The 21,310-nt window shown below is 44.9% G+C and overlaps 1 protein-coding gene across 6 annotated transcripts in view; it reads left to right on the top strand.

Annotated features, from left to right (window-relative positions):
• GTF2I (general transcription factor IIi) overlaps window positions 1–15,053 on the top strand; it is a 69,798-nt gene extending 54,745 nt beyond the window's left edge. For 5 of the 6 annotated variants that reach the window (XM_066636163.1, XM_066636165.1, XM_066636164.1 and 2 more), the window contains 10 exons: window positions 2,603–2,668; window positions 4,281–4,464; window positions 6,294–6,352; window positions 7,517–7,627; window positions 9,519–9,599; window positions 10,171–10,354; window positions 12,113–12,141; window positions 12,394–12,468; window positions 13,439–13,483; window positions 13,939–15,053. In XM_066636163.1, coding sequence (XP_066492260.1) covers window positions 2,603–2,668; window positions 4,281–4,464; window positions 6,294–6,352; window positions 7,517–7,627; window positions 9,519–9,599; window positions 10,171–10,354; window positions 12,113–12,141; window positions 12,394–12,468; window positions 13,439–13,483; window positions 13,939–13,997 — 893 coding nt within the window. In that variant the 3' untranslated portion in view covers window positions 13,998–15,053. The remainder of the gene's footprint in view (window positions 1–2,602; window positions 2,669–4,280; window positions 4,465–6,293; window positions 6,353–7,516; window positions 7,628–9,518; window positions 9,600–10,170; window positions 10,355–12,112; window positions 12,142–12,393; window positions 12,469–13,438; window positions 13,484–13,938) is intronic. The other variant, XM_066636162.1, reaches the window with a different exon arrangement.
• The last annotated feature ends 6,257 nt before the right edge of the window (window positions 15,054–21,310 follow it).

Below are 21,310 nucleotides of genomic sequence, written 5' to 3'. Positions count from 1 at the left end.
ACTGCGCAAGCAGAGGTCTTTCAGTAAGTGCCAGCAGAGCCCTTCTGCTGTTACTACCTCCTGCAGTGAAAAGACAGAGACACCACCTCTGCATGAATTAAAACAGTGGATGCCAAACCCCGGCCCATAGGCCAGATCTGGTGCTTGTGTGCACCCTTTTCCTGCATTAAAGGAGTTTACTGTTCTGCAGGGCAACCTCTTATCTCTTGGTCCGATTCCTCCCAAATTATGGCAGCCGCTTCTGCGGTATGCCCTTATTTCTGGGCAGATGTGACTGCCTGGCACAAGGTTTGGGGGAGATCAAGAGATAAGAGGATGCCCACAGAACAGTAAGCTGTGCTCATGCTGGGGAAGGGTTTTCCATTGCGCAGCAGTCCCGAGTTTGGAGACCGCTGAATTAAAGGATGGTTTCTCTCCTTGCAGGGCTTTTACAGGCAGCAGCAGCAGCAGCAGTAGCAAGGCATTTCTTGGGCTTTTGCAGATGACTCGAGACAAAAGCAAAACCACCTCCCTTCCTCGTGTTCTCAGTGCATGCCAGCAGGTTCAGAGAAGCAAGGGGGTCAGTGATAGCTGTGTTTAATAGCGTGGCTGGAGTGCAGACTCAGGACCTAACAGTTGGAGCCAGTGCTGATATCTCTTGGTTCCTTGGTCTGGCTATGAGACCTTTAGATTCTTATCTTGAATTGCTCTCAAAGAGAAGTGAGGTCTGCCTCTGAAGTAAAGAGAGAGTGTGAGAATGTCCACTCCACTTGTGTGTGTGTGTGTGTGTTTTTTTTAATGGCATTGGAAGTGGTGACTGAACAAGTGTAGGACTGATTTCTACTTCCCCTTCTCTTCCAGGTGGTATAGCATTTAATTGTGCCTTGGTGTGTCTCGAATTTCTTCATGTAAGAAGTGAAGCGTTGTGGCTGGAATGTGCAAATTGCTTGCGGTGTCATTGCACTTTTTTCTCTCAGTGAAGAAGAGGGGTGTCTCCTCAGAGGGGTTGCACCTCCTCCTTGCTGCAGATAAATAGGACTATGCAGACCTTAAGAGCGTTGGGAGGGGTTACTGCTTCCAGTTCAGCTCCTGTGTCATTTCAGTGGAAACAGAACTGCAGTGGGATTTTCACCTAAAGTTGTCTTTTGTAGGCAGCAGAATAGCTGGTGGCTCAGGAAAGTTGGTCTCCCAGGGGCCTTCCCCCGTGAGGCTAAATAGATCATGACGATCCACCTTTCAGAGGTCTCTTTCGCATCAGACTGGGCCTGCACTAGCAGCCTCTTAGTTGTCATTGCAGAAGCCAGGCAGCTACCTGCCATGTTCCTCAGACAGGATACGGATTTGATGGAAGTGACCCAATGAAGTCCTGACAGAGTCCCAGATTTTCAGACCCCTGTTCTGTGCAGCTTTGCCTTCTTCACTCTGGAGAAAGATAGGAAGGTGTCTTCCTGTAGGAAAAGAGGGTGGTCTGAATTTCGACTTGCATGAAGTCCTGGGGTGGTAGTATGTGTCTGTTCTAGTCACTGCTATTGAAGCCACTGCCATATTAATAGAACTGTTGTGTTGATAAAGTGAGCTGTGCAGTTTTACTGAGAAATAACATCAGCCCACTCGTGTGTTCTGACCTTACAATGACTCAGTAGTTCTTCTGGGAAGCTAGGAGTGGGCAGACTTCAGGTGTATAGAATTGACTTTGGGTTTTAATAGCGAACCAAAACTAGGTGCAAAACAGTGGGTAAGGCTGGAGCTGGGCGGAAAATGGTGACTCAAGGGTCAGAGCAAGTTGCCCTGCTGCTTCCCATGAGCCATGCAGAGAGTTGCCTTGACTCTGTAAGCTAGTAAGGTAAACTTGCAGATTTTTTTGCTGAGATAACGTATCTGCACGTTCCTTTTAGGCTAGATCTGGGGTGCCCAAACCCTTGCCCTGGGGCCACTTGCGGCACTTGAGGACTCCCAGTGCGGCCCGCTGGGAGCCCGCAGTCTCTAATGAGGTCTGGCCCACTGGAGACTAGCTGGAGCCCGTGCTGGCCCAACGCAACTGGTCTCACCATGACAGCCAACTGTTTGACCTCTTGTGGACACCCCTGGGCTAGACTAAGATATCATGTCTGCAAGCATCTGTTTTTGGTTGGCAGCTTTGTTTGGGGATACATGTTGCACTCCTCTGCACATGAACTCAGTAGGGTTTACCTCTGAATAGACATGCCTAGGATTGTGTGGCCAAAGTGCTTTGGTGATCCAAGTTCGCTTTAAGAAAGGGAAAAATTAATATTCTCTGCGTGACTCTTGACCACTTGGGCAATTCCATGGACACAGCTGAGAGGCTTTAGATGTCCTTTGTGAAACTTTATCCATGGTATGAAGGGGGCAGTGTTAGTACTTTGGCTGCAGCTAGCAGCCAATCATTGTTGAACCATTTCAGGTTTTATAGTTTTCATGGTTTTGAAACGGCTTTCTTTTAGTGTTATGCCGTGGAATCATCCTAAGCTGGGAAGGTTACATTAGTTGGAACTTCTCTAGATTTTGAAGGGTTGTTGGCAAAGGAAGCCAGTTGCCTTGTTCTGCCTGTGGGGTGTGGGGCAGGGTACAAATAACGGATTGACTCTTTCTGCTATTTTGACAGAGGCCTGGAATGCCAAGATCACCGACTTGAAGCAAAAAGTTGAAAACCTTTTTAATGAAAAATGTGGTAAGCATGCCAAGCTAAAAAATCTACATAGTTTTTAGAGGAGAATTTTATCTGTGCAGATTGTTGTGGCCATAAAGTACAGTCCTTGCTCTTGAGCTTGAAACTGAAGTCTTCTGTCATCACCTTTTGCCTTTGTAAAGAAAAATGTAAGAGTAAGATGTAAATGTGAGCAGTAGGTCTCCAAGAGCCTGTTTTTGCACAGGTACACTGATGAACTGGGATGGGCTGTCAGTTCCTGTTGAGTATAGATGTTGTGCTAACTTTCTTTCTGCTATGTGATGTGCAAAGAGGTCCTAAACCAGCTACGCAAACAAGTATGAAATATTTGCTAGTCAGATTTAAAAAAATTAGTGTGCTTGCCCACAGACATCTTATTGGCCATCTAAAGTCTAAAAGAAATTAGCGACTTTTCTGTAAAGCTTCTTTGCTTGTTTTCCTGGAAATGTTTTGGCTCACCAAAGGCGATCAAGTGAATATCTGTTTATAGGCTGCCATGCAGCAAATGCCACTGACCTCCATAGTTCACTGTAGGGATCGGTAATTGGAGTTTGTACATCTGGGAGGAGTTTTAAATATTAAAAAGTTTGTTTGAGAATGTTCAGAGCAACAAAATAAATAATCTACAAGGCAGGAGTTGAAGAGTGCCAATTCCAATAACCCAGTTCCAAAACTACCAGTAGCCACAGGGTAAAGACGGGGGTCACACCAATGTGCGGACTTACTGGGGCACATGATGAAAACCCTTTATCCCAGGGCACCACTGCACATGTTCCCCATTCACTGCCCAGGATTGGGGGGGGGGGGGAGGAGAAGCCTTTAAATAAGTTCTGTAATGGGCACCACCTTCTCCCTGCCTGCCAGCGGAGATGTTGCTCTGCAGTATCCTCACACCATTGGCTGGCAGGATGGCGGGAGGACAACTGTATGCGCAAGGGCTTTCTTTTGCTCAGGGGATTTGTGGCAGAGGAGAGAGCAAACAAGCTGGGGGAGGAGGAGGAGGAAGGGGAGTGCAAGGAGGCCTGAAAGGGTCACATTCCAGCACCTAATGCACCCTGACTTTGATGTGAAGAAGTTTTTTGAAAGCCCAGCTAACAGAAAATGCCAAGGACAGTGAATTCAGTATCGAGGAAGCCTGGCAGCCACCCTGGATCTCCACAGCTGGATGTGACCGGTGGGAAGCTGTCTGGTTTAGGAGGGTGCTAGGACTTGTGCTTTCAGTTCCTCCGCATCTTGAGGCCTTGTGGTATATACGGGGGAAAAATGCCACCATGTTTAAGTTTGTAACTGAAAATGAGAAAACCGGCTTCTTCTTCATTTGCAGTGCTTCCTCCATACTCCTCCCCACTTATAACATGCCCATTAATTCATGCTTATAATTCCCATCTGTCCTCTTAGGCTAACTTGCTGCTGCAGCAGTAATGCTGCCTTCTTGTTCTTGGAGCCTCTGGTCAGCTGCGTCTGTCCCTTTGGTCAGTAGTCCTTGTGTGGGCTGTTGGAACACCTCAGTAGTTACAGTGTTCATGAGCCTTACTTAATATTGGAATAGAGATTTGGAAGATCAGTTCAGGTCAGGCAAGGCCTCTCAAACATTTGAAGGTGTCTTTTGTTTTAGGGGAAGCTCTTGGGCTGACTGAGCCGGTGAAGGTTCCTTTTGCGCTCTTCGAATCTTACCCAGAGGATTTCTACGTTGAGGGCCTGCCCGAGGGAGTGCCGTTTCGTCGCCCGTCTACATTTGGCATTCCAAGATTGGAAAAGATCCTCAGAAACAAAGCTAAGATAAAATTTATCATTAAAAAGTAAGCCAACTGTAATGTGTACTGTGTGAGCTTCCTCTGCCCAGCTTAAATGAATAAGGGTTCAGCCTAAATAGGTTCTGGAATCTGTTCCATCAGCAAATCAACACTATGTTTTAGGCTAGGTATGATTTGGATCATGGTAGGAGTTGTTTTATTTGTCATCTGCAGAGGAAGGATCCTGGCTGCATGAACAGAACATTAAAATGAGCTGATTTAGAGTTATCACTTGAATTTGGTCTCTAAGACAAAGACAAATCAAATGTATTCTGATAGTCTGAAAAGCATGGGACATGTTGCTCTTTTCTCTAGCTGCAGATACATATAAAGCAACCTTTTCTATGTTAAGTTCTTCACTTTACCCAGATAGCAGAATGTGGTTGGTTGGTTGGTTGGTTGGTTAAGTATTTATATACTGCCGTCTCTGTTTTCATGGCAGTTTACATAGGCAGAAAAATCTTAAACAGCCATTTTTCAGTGGGGTTTTTACAATATTTGTTCAGTGAGAGGAACTCGCTAAACTCTCCATCACCAGGTGTTTCCCTTGCGGTGTGTGGAGAAGATCAGAATCACAACGGTTGGAAAGTCTGGCTAGACTATTGGGAAGCAATCCTGCCCGTAAGCGCTATGTACAGTTGCACTCTGCAGCTTGTAGTGACTGTCATCTGACCAAAGGGCACAAATATGCACTAGGAACCTTGGTATATTTCTAGTCCAAATATGCAGTTGCATTATTTGAAACTGGATGGTGGCAGAGGCCTTTTGCAAGGTGTAAAAGGGTAAGTTAGCCCAGCATGGTTCACGAAACTGGTGTGGGCTCTTATAACTCTGTGTCCTAAAGAGAATTGCATAGTACACAAATAAGTCAATTTCTGCCTGTACTTTAATCTCTTGATTACTAGATTTTTATTCTTTTCTTTGAGTAATCTGTTGGGATGCTGCCTTTCTGAGCTCAGCTGGCCTTAAAATGTTTTAGATGTGTGTCCTGTGTAGTATTTTTCAGTATGCTTTCTTATTAATGGAAGACAAAATATAGTTAGGTGGTTGAGCTGATGGCAATCGTGTTTTTTGCTGGATTGATAAGGCTGAGGGAACAACAGGCAAATTTTGAAAGGAGTCATGTTAAAATGAATCTGCTGGAAGTCTGAGGGGTAAATATGCCCATGATACTGTTGGGTGGTTAAAAAATTGACTGGACAGTGTCCATACAGTTGCATATTGTCTCCTCATTGATGCTACTGCAGTCTGTTTGATCAGGGTATGAAGTGGGGGGTGAGAAACTCTTTCTAAGGAGTCTTGCTTAATCCTCTAGGATTGATAAAAATAACAGTGGATAGATTTACCCACACCTGTTATCCATGATAGCTTGAGAGAACCTCACTTCCATGTTCAGAAGCAGCACACTTTTGAGTACCAGCTACAGGGAAACAATGACAGGAGAGTGGTCTGTCTTCATGCCCTGCTTGTGGGCTTGCAAGAAGCATCTGCTTGGCCACTGTGGGATGCTAGATGAGATGGACTTCTGGTTGAATTAGGCCGGCTCTCTATCTGATCTTTCTTCAGTGAGTCCTTCCTCGATTGCATGTGGTTTCTACAATCTCTGGGGTAAGAAAAGGTTTAGGGAAGTGATGGCTGAGGCAAACAAACAAAGGTGAATTTGGAGCAAGTAGGGGGCATGTGGGGTGGTGGCATCAAGATGGATAAGGATTTTGCTTTCTTACACAGCAGGTAAGAGGGCACTGAAACCCTATACTGTAATTTTTGTGTATTTCTTATGGGTTTTGCTCCTCCTCCATAATCTTATGTCAGAATTTCACTGTGTTTCTCTGCAGGCCTGAGATGTTCGAGGCAGCCATCAAAGAGAGTGCCACCGCTATCCCCAGCCCTCAGAGTGAGTTTTGCAACAGGGCTTAAGTCCTAGAAGGACCAGATCTGCTGCTTCAGGAAGTAGATAGCACTAGTCAGAAATAAGGAACAGTTTCTGAGAGTGCCTTCCAAAAGCAGTCTTGGAGCTTCTAAAGGAAGACTTGCTGCAGGGAATATAAAATTGTAACTCCTGTTCGTGACCATTTGGGGCTGGAGGCTACTGTGTCTCAGAATGAGGGTGAAATCCAGTGTTGAAGGAGTGGTTGGGTGACAGTCACCTTGATGCATTCTCTGTATGCTGGTGTTCTTGCTGCTTGTCTGCTCAAAACTGGCAGGCTTGAGCAGTATGTAAAAACCTGGGGCATTTGCTCTGTGATTCTCAGAGCTACCCAGTGTGATGATGCAAAATTTCCTGTTCCTAAATGGTTTTGCAGGAGCAAATAAGTGGCAGGAGCTGTGGAAGACCAGCAGCCAGTATATACTGCTCTCTTAATCTCCACTTCCATTCCAGATCTCTAGTCAGGGTGTGTTCTGAATTTTTTCCATCTAAAGTGCAATGACATCACTGTTCCCAAAAAAAGACAAATTAGCTATACAGCGTGTCACTTTCTACTCGTGCCAGGGAGGTGGGCTGGGTTCCCACTGTACAAGACTGTTGTGATGCTGCAGCCCTTCTGAAGGGACTGTCCTCCAGTTAGTCTAGTGCAGCAATTTTCAGCCAGTGTGCTGTGGGAGTTTGGCATTTGTGTTTGAAAATAGCTGAAAAGCTTTCCCAGGTTCTGTGGCTCTATTTGAAGGGAAGCTGTCTGCAGTAATGTTCTGTCCCTCTTACTCTACCAATAGAGAAACAGAGAAAGACAATTCATTATTACAGATAGTTAACAGAGACATAGAGATAGAAACATAGTAGCATATCATAGACATAGACATAGAAACAGAGTAGCAGAACCCGGAAGAGTCTTCCTAGAAGTGACATCACAAGGGCTGTGGACCATAGAGTAGACTTTAGATGTCCGTATGTTGTGAAAAAAGTTGAAAATCGCTGGCCTAGTGGGTCAGCCAGCCTTAGCTCCAAATCTTGCTCCTTCCTGATCTTTTCTGCTGTGCATTAAGAACTATAATGTGAAATGGAATTTGGATCACCTTGAGACCTTGTGTACTAGAACTCCGAATTCTTGTGTCTTGTAAGGAAGAACCGCTTCATCAAACACCGTGATCAACACTATGAGTCTGCCTGACCCAGTAGTGAACACAGCTGCTGGAGTGGAAGACCTTAACATTATTCAAGTGACCATCCCAGGTACTTCTGCTGGACTCTTAGTGCTCTGTGTGTTTTTTTCATAGCTCTTCCCTGAAAAAGAGTGGACCCCCCCCCCGCTTAAATAAATTTTGATTTGTTCCCATGCATCTATCACCAAAGGCTACTGAAAAAACTTCACAGTCAGTGAATTAGACGGCAGGTCCTCTCATGGATTGAGAACTGGTTGAAGACCAGGAAACCCATTGAGAGTGGGTGTCAATGGGAAATTTTCACAGTGGAGAGAGGTGAAAAGCAGTGTGCCCCAAGGGTCTGTCCTGGGACTGGTGCTTTTCAGCCTCTTTGTAAATGACCTGGAGACAGGGGTGAGCAGTGAGGTGGCTAAGCTTGCAAACGACACCAAACTTTTCCGAGTGGTGAAGACCAGAAGTGATTGTGAGGAGCTCCAGAAGGATCTCTCCAAACTGGCAGAATGGGCAGCAAAATGGCAGATGCGTTTCAATATAAGTAAGAGTAAAGTAATGCACATTGGGGCAAAAAATCAAAACTTCACATATAGGCTGATGGGTTCTGAGCTGTCTGTGACAGATTAGGTGAGAGATCTTGGGGTGGTGGAGGACAGGTCAATGAAAGTGTCGACCCAATGTGCGGCGGCAGTGAGGAAGGCCAGTTCTATGCTTGGAATCATTAGAAAAGGTATTGAGAACAAAACGGCTAATATTATAATGCCGTTGTACAAATCTATGGTAAGGCCACACCTGGAGTATTGTGTCCAGTTCTGGTCGCCATGTCTCAAAAAGGACATAGTGGAAATGGAAAAGGTGCAAAACAAAGCAACTAAGATGATTACTGGACAGGGGCACCTTCCTTATGAGGATGTTTGGGCCTCTTCAGACTAGAAAAGAGATGCCTGAGGGGGGACGTGATTGAGACATACAAAATTATGCATGGGAAGGATAAAGTGGATAGAGAGATGCTCTTTACACTCTCTCACATAACACCAGAACCAGGGGACATCCACTAAAATTGAGTGTTGGGAGAGTTAGGACAGACAAAAGAAAATATTTCTTTACTCAGCGTGTGGTTGGTCTGTGGAACTCCTTGCCACAGGATGTGGTGATGGCATCTGGCCTGGACGCCTTTAAAAGGGGATTGGACAAGTTTCTGGAGGAAAAAACCATTACGGGTTACAAGCCATGATGTGTATATGCAACCTCCTGATTATAGAAATGGGTTATGTCAGAATGCCAGATGCAAGGGAGGGCACCAGGATGAGGTCTCTTGTTATCTGGTGTGCTCCTTGGGGCATTTGGTGGGCCGCTGTGAGATACAGGAAGCTGGACTAGATGGGCCTATGGCCTGATACAATGGGGCTGTTCTTATGTTCTTATCAAACATTGTTTTTGCAATAGCCCATATAAGATTTGGACAATAATTAACTCTTCCCTTGTGGTCTCATTTGAAAATCTGTAGTAAGATTTGTAAAATAAACTTCTCAGTTTCTTGAAACTAACTGTAGCCTCCTAAGATTTGAACAGGGATGGTAAAGATGTACTCATACCTCAACATAACTCTCTTTATATATTAAATCTCCTGTAGTTTTCAGTCAGGGACTCTCTTCTCTTTTTATCATTTTCAACTGCAGGTCTACAAGATTAATCACTATTGTGTAGATGGGGAAATGGAACTGAAAGTAACTTGCTCATTTATTGGCTGCAGTTTGATCACTGGTAGAATGCTGAACCAGATGGATTTTCTGTTTAACCATAGACTAATTCTGGAACCCACTCAAGGCTTGCGATAGAGAAATGTTTGCTATAATGGAGGAGTTTAAAGTTTTCAAAAACAATTTCTTGGGCTATGTTAAAATCTGTCGCAATTGAAATCATCCTTGCCTTGAACCCTTTCTTGTTGTTGTGATAATGGATTTCAGATGATGATGAGAGGACCTCCAAAGTTGAGAAGGCCCGGCAGTTGAGAGAGCAAGTGAATGACCTCTTCAGTCGGAAGTTTGGTAATTTTTTATTTTTCTAGCTTGCAAAAAACTAGTTGGTTAGATTGTGGAGAGTAGCAAATCCCAAACTTACCATGGTCTTGGTTCCCTTCTTTTGCAGCGGCCTCTTCATGCCAGCTCTCCCAGACACTGCTATCTTGGATCGTGCAATTCTTGTGAGATCCAAGATGGCATCCAGGGGAGCTGGGAAGTGCCAACATGGACATCCCGCTGTGTCCCAGTGACTTTGCCACAGCCCCCTTAAGTGCCGTGGCGCACAGTTTGGGAACCACCAGTGTAGCGAATGCAGTATGCCAGCCTCTGAGCCCTTCATCAAAAGAGAGCCAGTCTATGAATGACTCTTATCTAGGTGGATTGTATGGTGCAATGCGTGTATCATAAAATAAGCACCTGGGACCTCTAAATCTTTGGACAAGAGTCACTGTAGAATTATTGGTTATATTATCTCTATTGCTGTGTGTGTTTTGTTTGTTCTCGTGTTTTGTAAGTTTTCATATGTGCTCTAAATAGACGAAAGGTGGGATATAGACATTTTGTAGCCTCAGGCTAATTTCCAGTTCTCTCTCTTCAGGAGAAGCTATCGGCATGGGGTACCCTGTGAAAGTCCCATACCGAAAAATCACCGTCAATCCTGGCTGTGTGGTGGTGGATGGAATGCCCCCTGGTGTGTCGTTCAAAGCTCCCAGCTATCTTGAAATCAGTTCTATGAGGAAGATATTGGATTCGGCAGAATTTATTAAATTTACTGTCATTAGGTATGTGGCTTTGAAGTGTGCGTTGCATAACCTGGATTACCTAGTTGTCTGCTAGACAAGACAGCTGGTAGGCTTGAGTTATTGTACTATTGGAGATGGATTCAGTCTAGTTTAGATGAACCCGAGTTCTGCCCACAAACTGTGGTTTATTTAGTGCCAATAAACCAAAGGCTAAATTTATGGTTTGAAGCTGGTTACAAATCAGAATGCATGTCTGCTAACTGGGGCTTACTGTTGCATCTGAATTCATAGTCCTTTGACAAATCACAGCACTATTGCTTCATCTCAGGAGGCCTTAATGTACTATGGAGAAGGGCAGAAGCATGAAGATAGGGAATGAAATTGGACAAGCAGCTCTAAATTGCTGTTCGCTTGTTACATGCCTAGATGTTTGCCGTGATGTGGGTTCTTAACTATGGTTAACACAAACCATGGTTTGCAGTTTGCATCAGAACTTACTCAGTGTTGTGAGAATTAGCCACTGTTTTCCATACATGTGACCAGATGTCCCTGTGCCCTCTTGTAATTCAAGATGTCCCTTGTAATTCACAGATGTCCCTGTGCCCTCTGTATTCTGGACTCATAGGCTGGCTTCCTTAAGCACAGTTTGTGGTTGTCTTTTATTTTCTTTTTGTCCTTCAAAGCTCATAATGGCTTGGCCCTTGCATACCGAAGAGGATGCTTTGTTCCCTGTGCCCTACTGCAGGGTTGAAAGATCAAGCGCGTGCTCTCAAATGAGGCCGTCATACAAGACAGGCTTATACAAGGTCATGGAGAGAGGCATTCTCTATAAATGCCTGTGGAACTTGCTTCCCTTGGATGTTCAGACTCTAATGCTTTTTGATCTGATTTCAGGTGCACATTTGTGGAAAAGCAGCTACAGGTGTGCTCCCATATCTGCAGAGGGTTATCTGAACCCTGCAGAGACCACACATGCCTGCCCACCTACAGCCGCTACGGGCCTCAGAATTTTTTTTAAAAAGTCATTCTGAGGCCTGCAGAGGCTACGGGTGGATGCATCCAGCCTCTGCAGGGCTCAGAAAACTTTCCAGAGGTCAGGTGAGCAGAACTCCCCTTACCTCCAGAGGGGGCGCATGGGGGGGCCCTGCAGATCCAAACCGCAGTTAACTGGAACTGCAGATACAGGATGCACGGGTGAGGTGCCCCTTGTAATTTAATGGTATGATCCTTTCCAATATTGCTCTTCTTTAAGGAATCTCAGAACTCATCTTGGAGCAGTTATAACCAAAATGATGATTTTTTTTGCCACTGGTGGAAATTGGATAATTTTTGAGACCGAAAGGGGAAAAATAAATATGCAGTGATCATTGTTGAATAGCTACTGGCTTAGCAGACTTCAAGACAGAGCAAAAACAATAAAAGGTGAAACTGGGAAAAGTCTTGTGGCTAGTTAGAGATTATAAGTGTCCCTGAAAGCTTACGTGGCAGTAAATCTTTTTGCCTTCACAGTGTCCCAAGGCATTGCTGCAATAGACTTAATATGACTGTCCTTCTGGAAGCTGAAACTGGGGGCATATACAGGGGGTGGAAGAGTTTGAAAATAAATGGAATTCTTTTGGTCATCGTCATGGCAGTTTAACACTTCAAAGAAATTGTTGTTAATTGGGTTCATGCCCGAGTCTGAGGTTTGGCTATGCTAACTCTAGGTGTCAGATTGTCTGTGGAATATTAGGGCGATGCAAGTCATCTCTTAGCACTGAAATGTTCCACCTCTTTGCTTTTCTTTCCACCCAACAGGCCATTCCCTGGACTTGTAATGAACAACCGTAAGTATATTTCTATTTTGCCACTCCCAATAGGTCGACTTGGGTCTCTTGAAGTCTGTACTCATTTTCATGGCTTCTTGCCACATCATACAGCTTGCATTTTTCAAGGGCTGGCCAAGGTTTGGCTCTTTAGAACAGGTTTACTCCCTTTGATGAGGTGTCCCCCCCCCCGCCGCCCATAAATATGAGTTCAGTTACCATTGGAGGGGCTTAAACTTCATACTTCTTAGTCAGCTGTGCTTGTCCTTTCAGAAATCACTGAGAAAACAGAACCAGAACCAGAAGCACCAGCAGCAGCCACACCAGCCCAGGAAGCAGCGGCAGAAGGTAAGAGTTTTCAGGGTACCTGCTTAACTCTTGCAAACCTGCTTAACTGCTCTGTTACTAAAGATAACAGAGCAGTGTCTTCTTTGGGAGCAGAGTAGCAGAAGCCTCCTCCTCTGTGCAGTGGGACATGCTAGTTGCACCACTTGAAGAGGAGACCTGAAATGGGAGCAGCTGAGCTTAGGAGCTGTTGAGAGACATGAAGGCTGGGCTCTGGATTTTCACAGGTTGGCTGTGCAGCTGAAATCACTGAGAGGCCACTTATATATATTTTAACTCAGGTGCTCTGCATCATCCTATTAACACAAAAGAGTGTTTTACTGCTGTTTTTAATTCACTACTTTTTCTTTTAGGGTATTTAGGGTCTTTCTTTTAACCTATTCTGTTACCCCCCCCCTTTTTCTCCCTGCACCCCTGATGCACCCTCTACCCTACTGCCAGTCTCTACCCTCTCTCTTAAACTTCCCTTGTTTTTCTACCACGCGCATTACGTTGCAGCCCGTGTCACCCTACTCTTTCTCTGTGCAGCCCATAACTTCTAGTTTTGGTATCTTTATGCCACTTTGTAGATAAAACCTGGCAAAACAGTGTGCGAGAAAGCCCTGTTACAGTGTTTGCATTGGCAAAAACACAGCGACAGAAAGCAAAGCCTGTTGAGAGAGGTCAGCTGTATTAAAAAGGCCTTCACCTGACGTTGAAAAGCGAGCAGAGCTGGTGCTGGGAGAGCATCGTGCTGTCTGCAAGCCTCCACTTCTAGCTTCGTTCCTTCTATCTTCAGCTCTTTCTCCCCCACCCCCGCATTCTTATTTCAAGGATGACACATGACTGGGCACGTATTTTTAGATCACGTGTGTCTAATAACAATTGAGGAAATTTTAGAAAAACAATGAGTAGCTTATTCATTCAAGCGTGTATGCTGAACCAGAAATAACTGGAAAGACGCATGCAATTTTCTTCTTCTTCTTTTTTTTAGAGCCCATTGAGCCTGACCAAATAGTACAAGTATCTGTGGAGGATGGTGAGTGTCCCTTACCTGCCATGAAGGAAGCAGTGAATTGACAGAGCATTTTCCATATTCGCAAAACCAAGAACGGAGTGAGCCCAAATCAACATTTTTTTTCCTTCTGCTTTCTCCCTCAAATTGATGGGATGGGTTTGCCACTTGTGGTGATTTACAAAAAACTGCATGTCAGGGTGTGATTTCCATGGGTTCTGTGTAATGACCCATTTTTTTTTCCACCTGCTGCTTTTGGTTCCAAGCAGCTGTTCCCCCGCAGTGAACAGGGAAAAGATTGCACTGGGAGAGAAGCCACCCTCTTAATTAAGGCTGTCTTGGTGCTTTATTCTTCCTTGCTAATTTACCATAAACTTGGGGTGTTCGTTCCCTCTTGCATGTCCCATGTCTGTGCCTCATTTTTCTGCAGGGATCTTGGGCATTGTTGAAAGACACCCTGGTGTTCTTTGTCTCCCCAGATGCTGCACAAACTGAAGACAACACTCAGATAAAACAGGAGCCGGACCCCACGTGGTAGACCTCACCAGCACTAGGGTAAAAGGAAAGCCATAGAGGAAGTGGCATAGTGGGTGGTGTGCAGATGCTTTTCTAGATCAGAGACGGCTCTTAGATTGTCGCGGATGCAGAATTTTCAACCCAACTTCCATTATTTTGGCCTGTAACTATGTGGATTGCTTAACCTGGTGATATTCCTGTTGTGCTCCTCAGATTGCACTCATTTATCCCCGGGCCCATTTTTTAAATTATTTATCTTTAAACCTTTTAGAATAATGAAATGCAGGTAGATGTGAGCCAGATCAAACGAATGAAGCAGATGCAACACAAGAACTGTCAAGCAGTAATAATTATGTTGCATAGGACTCTTAGCTGCAACTGATATAACTTCAATCTCTGCCATTCTTTTTGTTTGTTTGTTTGTTTGTTTGTTTGTTTCCTTTTCACTCTGTAGTTGAAAGCATCCAGGATTGCGAAGAGTTTGCTGGGGCGGCCCTGGGCTGTGTAATATAACTGTATAAGAGAAGTACCCTTGATTTTTTCCCACTTCCCCAACCCCTGGCCATCCCCTTCTCTTTTGTACCTTTTAGATAGAAATGTCTACTTTATTTGGAAGTCCCATGATTTGGCACAAAGCAGCAAAATGCCTTCTCAATCTCACATTCTTTTCAGAGACCCAATTGGAGGATGAAATGCTGGACACATGACTTAAATGATTGTTAGCTTTTATTTGTGTGTTTTTTTTAAAATCAACAGGGACTCGAAGGCAGTAACTCCCTGCCTTTCCGAGTCAGGCAGCCCATAGGTGCATCTTGGCCTTCATTGCTGAAGGGAAATGCTAGCCGCAATTCCGGTTGTCCAGGGTTTTTGTGTCCTGTTTTTTGTTTTTTTTGACCCCATGGGAGAAAGTGGGGAGGGTGCGGGAACTGAAACTGTTCACCGAAGTTTTTTTTCTGTTCTTTTTTCTTTTAATGGCTAATTGGATGAAATAGTATCTGTATATTTGAAATAATTTTTTTTCCTATGATATATCTCTCAACTCCTATGTTTTTAATAAATAAAGAAATATGGAAATAAACGCTTGGTTTTCCTGACATCTTAGCGTACATTAAATGAGCTGGTATTTTGCCGTCTGGGTGTCTCTGGGGACAGGAAGGGTGCCTTAGACTGAGGTACTGAGCATACGGTCTGCATGCGGAAGGTTCCGAGCTCAATCCCCTACCTGAAACCCCGGAGAACACTGTCAGCCGCTGCAGACATTGCTGAGCTGGGTGGGGAAAGGTCTGCCTCAGTGGAAGGCAGCTTTGCTGAGTTAGTGGGCATTCTAGTTTGGACCGTTGACCGTTGTTGTAGTCCAGAGGTGGTCAGACTTGGGTGTCTGCCTCTTTCGGTAACCCCACGGTCTGCTAAGCAGAGCCAGCTGCAAGATTGTTTCAGGGTGGTGGTGGTAAAGGATGGGCGTCGCTGCCCTGAATGGTTCTGCTGGTGAGGGGGAAGGGCACCTACCATACTTGCCACATTGCCCACCTGCTCTGGCTGCACTTCTGGGTAGGCGGTGAAACCAAACACAAAGTGGGAGCTCATGATGTGCTGCCTTCTGTTAGTCGCACAAGCACAAATGTCCCCTAGAGTTACAACAGATTCAAACGCACAACTCCAGAACTCTGGGCAAAACATCAGAAAGGGTTTGTACTAAGGAAAAGCTTTGGAGCGCAAGAACTGTCTCTATCCTAGGTATCCATTCCCTGGTGCTGGCTTTTCCCATTCATTTCTTTGAAGCCCCTCTTTGGAAATAGGACAAGCCCAGCAACTGAGGAAGGCTGGCAGTGGCCCCGGTTGTGGGCAGAACAGTGGCCATGCCAGCTTCCTGTTTTGGTAACCTGGACAGAACTGCTTCCGTAGCTGGCTTGCCAGGGCCCTTTGTGTACTTACTCTTCCTTTCCAGCCTCTTGCTCCTGAGCTAATCCTTTTCCCTTCACCTTCTCCCTACATAACAGGCTCTTCATTGTATGAACTTGGAAACTCCCAAAAAGAGTCTTTCAGTAAGCTTGAACAAACAATAACTGTGCTGTTTCCTCTTGTAAAAAGCCCACCGCCTGCCTGTGATTGCGGAGCTCAAGTCCCAACTGCTTTCGTTTCTTACGCCCAACAATGGGAATTGAAAGAGGACACTAAATAATTTGATTTCCTAGCCAGCAAGGGCCATCATGAAATCCGCCATGTGTTCCTGGTTGAGGTTTTAAACCGGGTTGGAAGATGGAGGAAAGCTTTTGGTTCTCCAGGGTGCAGTGGTGTGGAATTCCCACAGTGTGCTCTCCAGATGAGGTTGAGATGTATGGCCTTTCCTTCATTTGTTCATTGTCAGCAGGAAACTGGTGGGTCTTCAAATCACTTTGGCGGTGAGCTGGCTGCAACCCCCTTGTGTTGGCCATGAGTGTGGTGCAGTGTTCTGAAGGTGCAGGAGCTTGTCAGATTTCTCCCGAAGCCAAGTTCCACTGTGTTCAGTAGAACTTCCTCCTAGGTAAATTTGCATAGGAGTGTAGAGTTAATATAATGTAGGCTACATGCTGCCTCCCAGGTGGCCCTTGTCTTGATACTGACAGATGCCCCTAGAGACAAATCTTCATTTTCCTCCTGAACATGGTACAAGAAAAGATTGGAGACAGCACCTGAGTACTTCTGTTGTTGGGGAGTCCAGGGCTGTGTTATGCCCCACTCCTCCTTGACTTTACCACTGGCTAGGACAGTGGAGACCTGGGTTCAAATTCTTGCTCAGGCTGAAATGCAGTTGTCTGACTTTGGGCTAGTCACACACATTTCCTTCAGCTTACCTCATAGGGTGGCTGTGAGAATAAAGTGAGAATAACAGTGTACATTTGCTTGAGTTCTTAGGTATTTGTTCAGTTCTTGTTTCCTTCAATCAGTACAATCCCCTGGGATTATCTAAAGCTAATCCTGTGTATACTTGCTGGGAGCAAGTTCTGTTTTCAGGGCAGTGGATACTGATTTCTTAGTAAACTTGCTTGGATCATGTTCCGCAGTCTTGTTCAATAATGTGTTCTCACTCCTGGCGCAATGGGTTCTTGCATCCCTTGAGGCTTATGCAACCCAAAAGCAGAACTTCCATAAAGTGCTTTGAGATGTGCTGTATTCACCTCTATCCACAGGTTTCTATGACTGCAATACTGAATATGAGGAAAGAGAAGAGTAAAAGTAACTAGACTGTGTTGAAATATAGATACATATTTACCTGCAATGGAAGAAGAATAAAATAAATGTTCATAAACAAACCATACTAATAGCTAACCAGTTACCATTTGAAATCAGTGTGGATTGATAAGGCAGTATAAACCGGCAAAAGGAGCAAGGTCAGGCACAATTCATTGGTAGAGAACTGCCAGATCTTCTCTGAGAACTAGATCTGATTCTAGATACAATCCTTAGGATGAAATGGGGTGGTGTGTGCATTTTCCTATGCTATAATCAGCAAAATGGGGGGGGGGGGGAATATTGTTGAACTCCAGAATGGAAATAAGATTTGAACATGGGTTCAAATACCTGCTCAGCTGAATTTACTGGCCAGTGAGCTCTCTCTCTGCTCAGGCTAATTATGATGGAGTACCAGGATGATGTGGTTTGGTAGCTGGACTTGGAAGATCCAGGTTCAAACGCCTGTTCACCCATGAACCTTCCTCGGTGACCCCAACTCTCAGTCCCACCTATCTCACAGGTTTGTTGTGAGGACAAAAAGGAGGCAAGGAACCAGTCTATATCGCCCTGAGCTCCTGGGGGGGGAAGGGTGGAATAAAAACGTGGAAATGGAGGCAGATGGGGTAGGGTGGGGGGAGCATTGCCTCTCTCAACTCCTGGGAAGAAGGGTGGGGTAAAATGGCAATGATTAATACTGGAGCTTGTGGCTGAGGTCAGTTTTTTGAACTTCCTCATCTAGCATTTCACTTTCTTTTCTAAGCATGTTGTACCAAATTCTTAGCATCACCACTGTGGGGGCTTTTTTAAACTGATGACCCAACCTCTGGAAAGGCCCTCATAGTCTCCACCCATTGTGTGTGTGCTAAACTTGGAATGGCTAATGCAATTGTGGTCAGAGAGGTGGTTTTGACTTCCAAGAGTGGGGGTTCTCCCAGAGCAAGTTGTCACAGAAGCTGGCAAGCAGTATCAACACCATGGCGCACTCTTCAACCAGTGTTGTGAAAGGTCCACAGGTGTGCCATAGGAGCTTGTGCAATTGCTGAAAAATTCTTCATTTGTGTGGCTCTGTTTCTAGGGTAACTATACTATAAAAATTGTTCTCAAACATTTAGCACCGGGACCCACTTTTTAGAATGAGAATCTGTCAGGACTCACCAGAAGTGATGTCATGACCAGAAGTAATATCAGGAAAATTTTAAACAATCCTAGGCTGCAATCCTACCCACACTTACCCAGGAGTAAGTCCCATTTACTATCATTGTTAAAAGCATATGCATAGTAGCCTGTTGAAAGTACAAATGTGTAACATTTCCCCAAATGCAGTCACGTACCATGGTAGCAACAAGTCTAATATATTAAAAATAAAATATTGAAATGAATGGGGATCCACCTGAAATTGGTCCATGACCCATCTGATGGGTCCTGCCCCACAGTTTGAGAAACACTGGTCTATAGTAACAATTTGTCCCTGTTCTTCCGCTAACTCTGGCCTAAAAGTGGCCCTACAAAAAGCTGCAGAACTCAGAAAAATCTCCTGGAAATGACATCCCAAGAGGCAGAAACCATAGAGGTCAGTGCGCCATGAAAACTAAAATATTGTAAATGCTGCCATGACTGTTCAGACTGCAGGGGAAGGATTCATCTAGGTGACCTCCATACAAAACCATTTCCCACACACACAAAACAAGAATGCCAAGGACAAGTGTTCTAATCTAACCTCCCTGATTAGCTAGTTTTTCTATGCGTGTGTGTATTTTCTATGGAGGAGTAATTAATCATGTGAGCCACCACTTGCAAGATGGTATAGTCTGAACCCAGCCTTACCAGCGCAGAGGGGCTAAACCACATACATTATTGAATCTCCATAGAAGCAACTGTGGGGTGGGATGGTTTTGAGTTAGGCTGGAGCTGCAACTCTGGGGTAAGGGGTGTTTTCTAACCTGCATTTAGTCATTTTTCTGGCCTAAACTGTCTCCATCCAACCCCATCCAATTAGCCAAGGGGAGAGAATAGTATCCTTTTTTTTCTTTCTGCAAGAAGGTGTATAAAAGCTTTTTGGGAGGGGGGATTAGATCAAGCAAACTTTGCAGGATGAAAAATCAAATTCAGACTGCTTCAAATTAAAAATTTAATGTGAGCCAGTATGCTATAGTGTAGTGTAATGAAAAGAGCTGGATTCAAATCTCTTAGCTTTGAAGTTTATTGGGTGATTGGGTCATACACTTCGTATACTCCCAGGGTTTTGGGGTGCTCAGAGTTCTTGGTTCTTGAACCCTAGATCCCTCAAGGACACCTGTTCGGTAGTACTGCCACCACCCTGTATGTGCCAGTGTCTCAGTCCAGGAACACCGAGACCCTCTAGGCTTAATTCTATCCCTTGCAGGGACTGAGCACTTTCTTTAATTAAAGCCTCAGTCCTCAAGTTACTAGTCCTCACTGAGGATTTGGTAGCTTGCTGAACGGCTGGGCAGGATTCTGAACCTTTGTCCCCAACAGACAATGAAACAACTTAGTAAAATGATTTTTACTTTATTAAATGCATAGGGTTACATAAGTTACACAAGGTAGCAAATGCTAGAGGCTTAAAACTTCTGTGAAACAGCATTAAAATAGCAAAGCTAACTGGCTATGTCTATTATTCCCTACTCTCACCTGGGTCAGCTTTCCTTTGAAGATCTTTCCTCCAGGTTATCTATGAGGCCACATGGCCTTGGTGGACAGGCTCCCCTGCAGGATGTTGCACCCACAACCTTTTCCACCAAACAGACAAAGACCTGATATCCCCTTTGGGCTTTGTTCTTATACTTCTCATGCTAACAGGACTCAGGTGACTCTGTACTCATTTAAATTGTCCAATCAGAGACTCTTGGGGCCAGAATCTTCCCGAAGTGGGGCTGGATGCTAGTCCTCTTAGTTCTTCCCCTCCCCACTGGAGATTCATGGGCGCCTCTCTGTGTGCTTAGGTGCTACATTATCACCTTCCATTGAGTTGTAAATTCCTTGCAGCTAGGAACTGCAAGCCACTTCTTTGTTACTGGTTTAGCTTGGTTCAGGCTTTACATGCTACTAGACCTAAACTGTACATATTCATGACAGTGAGCTGTCTATCCTACCTCGCAGGCTTGTTGTGAGGGTAAAATGGGGGAGAATGTTGTATGGCTCCCTGGAGGTAGGTGAGATAAAAATGTAGAAAAGTAAATTAAAACAGGAACTTGGTTTCAGTTTCCCAAGCTCAAAGGCAGAGTGCCTGTTTAGCATCTAGAACAGTGATTTTCAACCTTTTTCATCTCACGGCACACTGGCAAGGCACTAAAATGGGCAAGGCACTAAATGGGCAAGGCACTAAAATGGGCAATTGTCAGCTTTTTGACAATTGACCGGGCACACTGTGCTGTCAATGGGGGCTTGTTGTAAACTTAGGGGGGTTTGGGGTGCTCAGAGTTCTTGGTTCTCGAACCCTAAAGCCCTCAAGGCCCCCCCCCCGTCTAGTAGTACCGCCACCACCCTGTATGTGCCAGTGCCTCAGTCCAGGGACACTGAGACTCTCTAGGTTTAACTCTATCCCTTGCAGGCACTGAGCGCTTTCTCCAATTAAAGCTTCTGTCCTCAAGTTACTAGACCTCAATGAGCACTTGGTAGCTTGCTGAACGGCTAGGCAGGATTCTGAACCTTTGTCCCCAACAGGCAATGAAACAACTTAGTAAAAGGGATTTTAGTTTTATTAAGTACATAAAGTTACAGTAAGGCAGCAAATGCTAGAGGCATAAACATCTAGGAAACATAACAGCAATAAAATAATAAAGCTAGCTGGCTATCTCTATTAATCCCTAACTCTCACCTGGGTCAGCTCTTGTAGATCTTTTAGCTCCAGGGCTACCTATGAGGTGGACAATGGAGCTCACCGTGAGCAGGATGTTGCACCCAGAAACTCTGCCCAAGAAGAACCGGACACACCCCTTGGGGCACTCATTAGTATACCTCTTATGCTAATAGTGCTGAGGTGGCTTCATACTTATTTAGACTGTCCAATCAGAAACTTTTGAGGACAGAACCTTCTTAAAGTTGGCCTGGTTGCCAGCCCCCCTAGTTCTTACCCCTCCCAACTGGAGATCCACAGCTGCGCTC

The sequence above is a fragment of the Tiliqua scincoides genome, chromosome 8, assembly GCF_035046505.1.
Source record: "Tiliqua scincoides isolate rTilSci1 chromosome 8, rTilSci1.hap2, whole genome shotgun sequence".
Taxonomy (NCBI): domain Eukaryota; kingdom Metazoa; phylum Chordata; class Lepidosauria; order Squamata; family Scincidae; genus Tiliqua; species Tiliqua scincoides.
The sequence above is the reverse complement of the archived record's forward strand: the minus strand, read 5'-3'. Positions and strand labels throughout refer to the sequence as shown.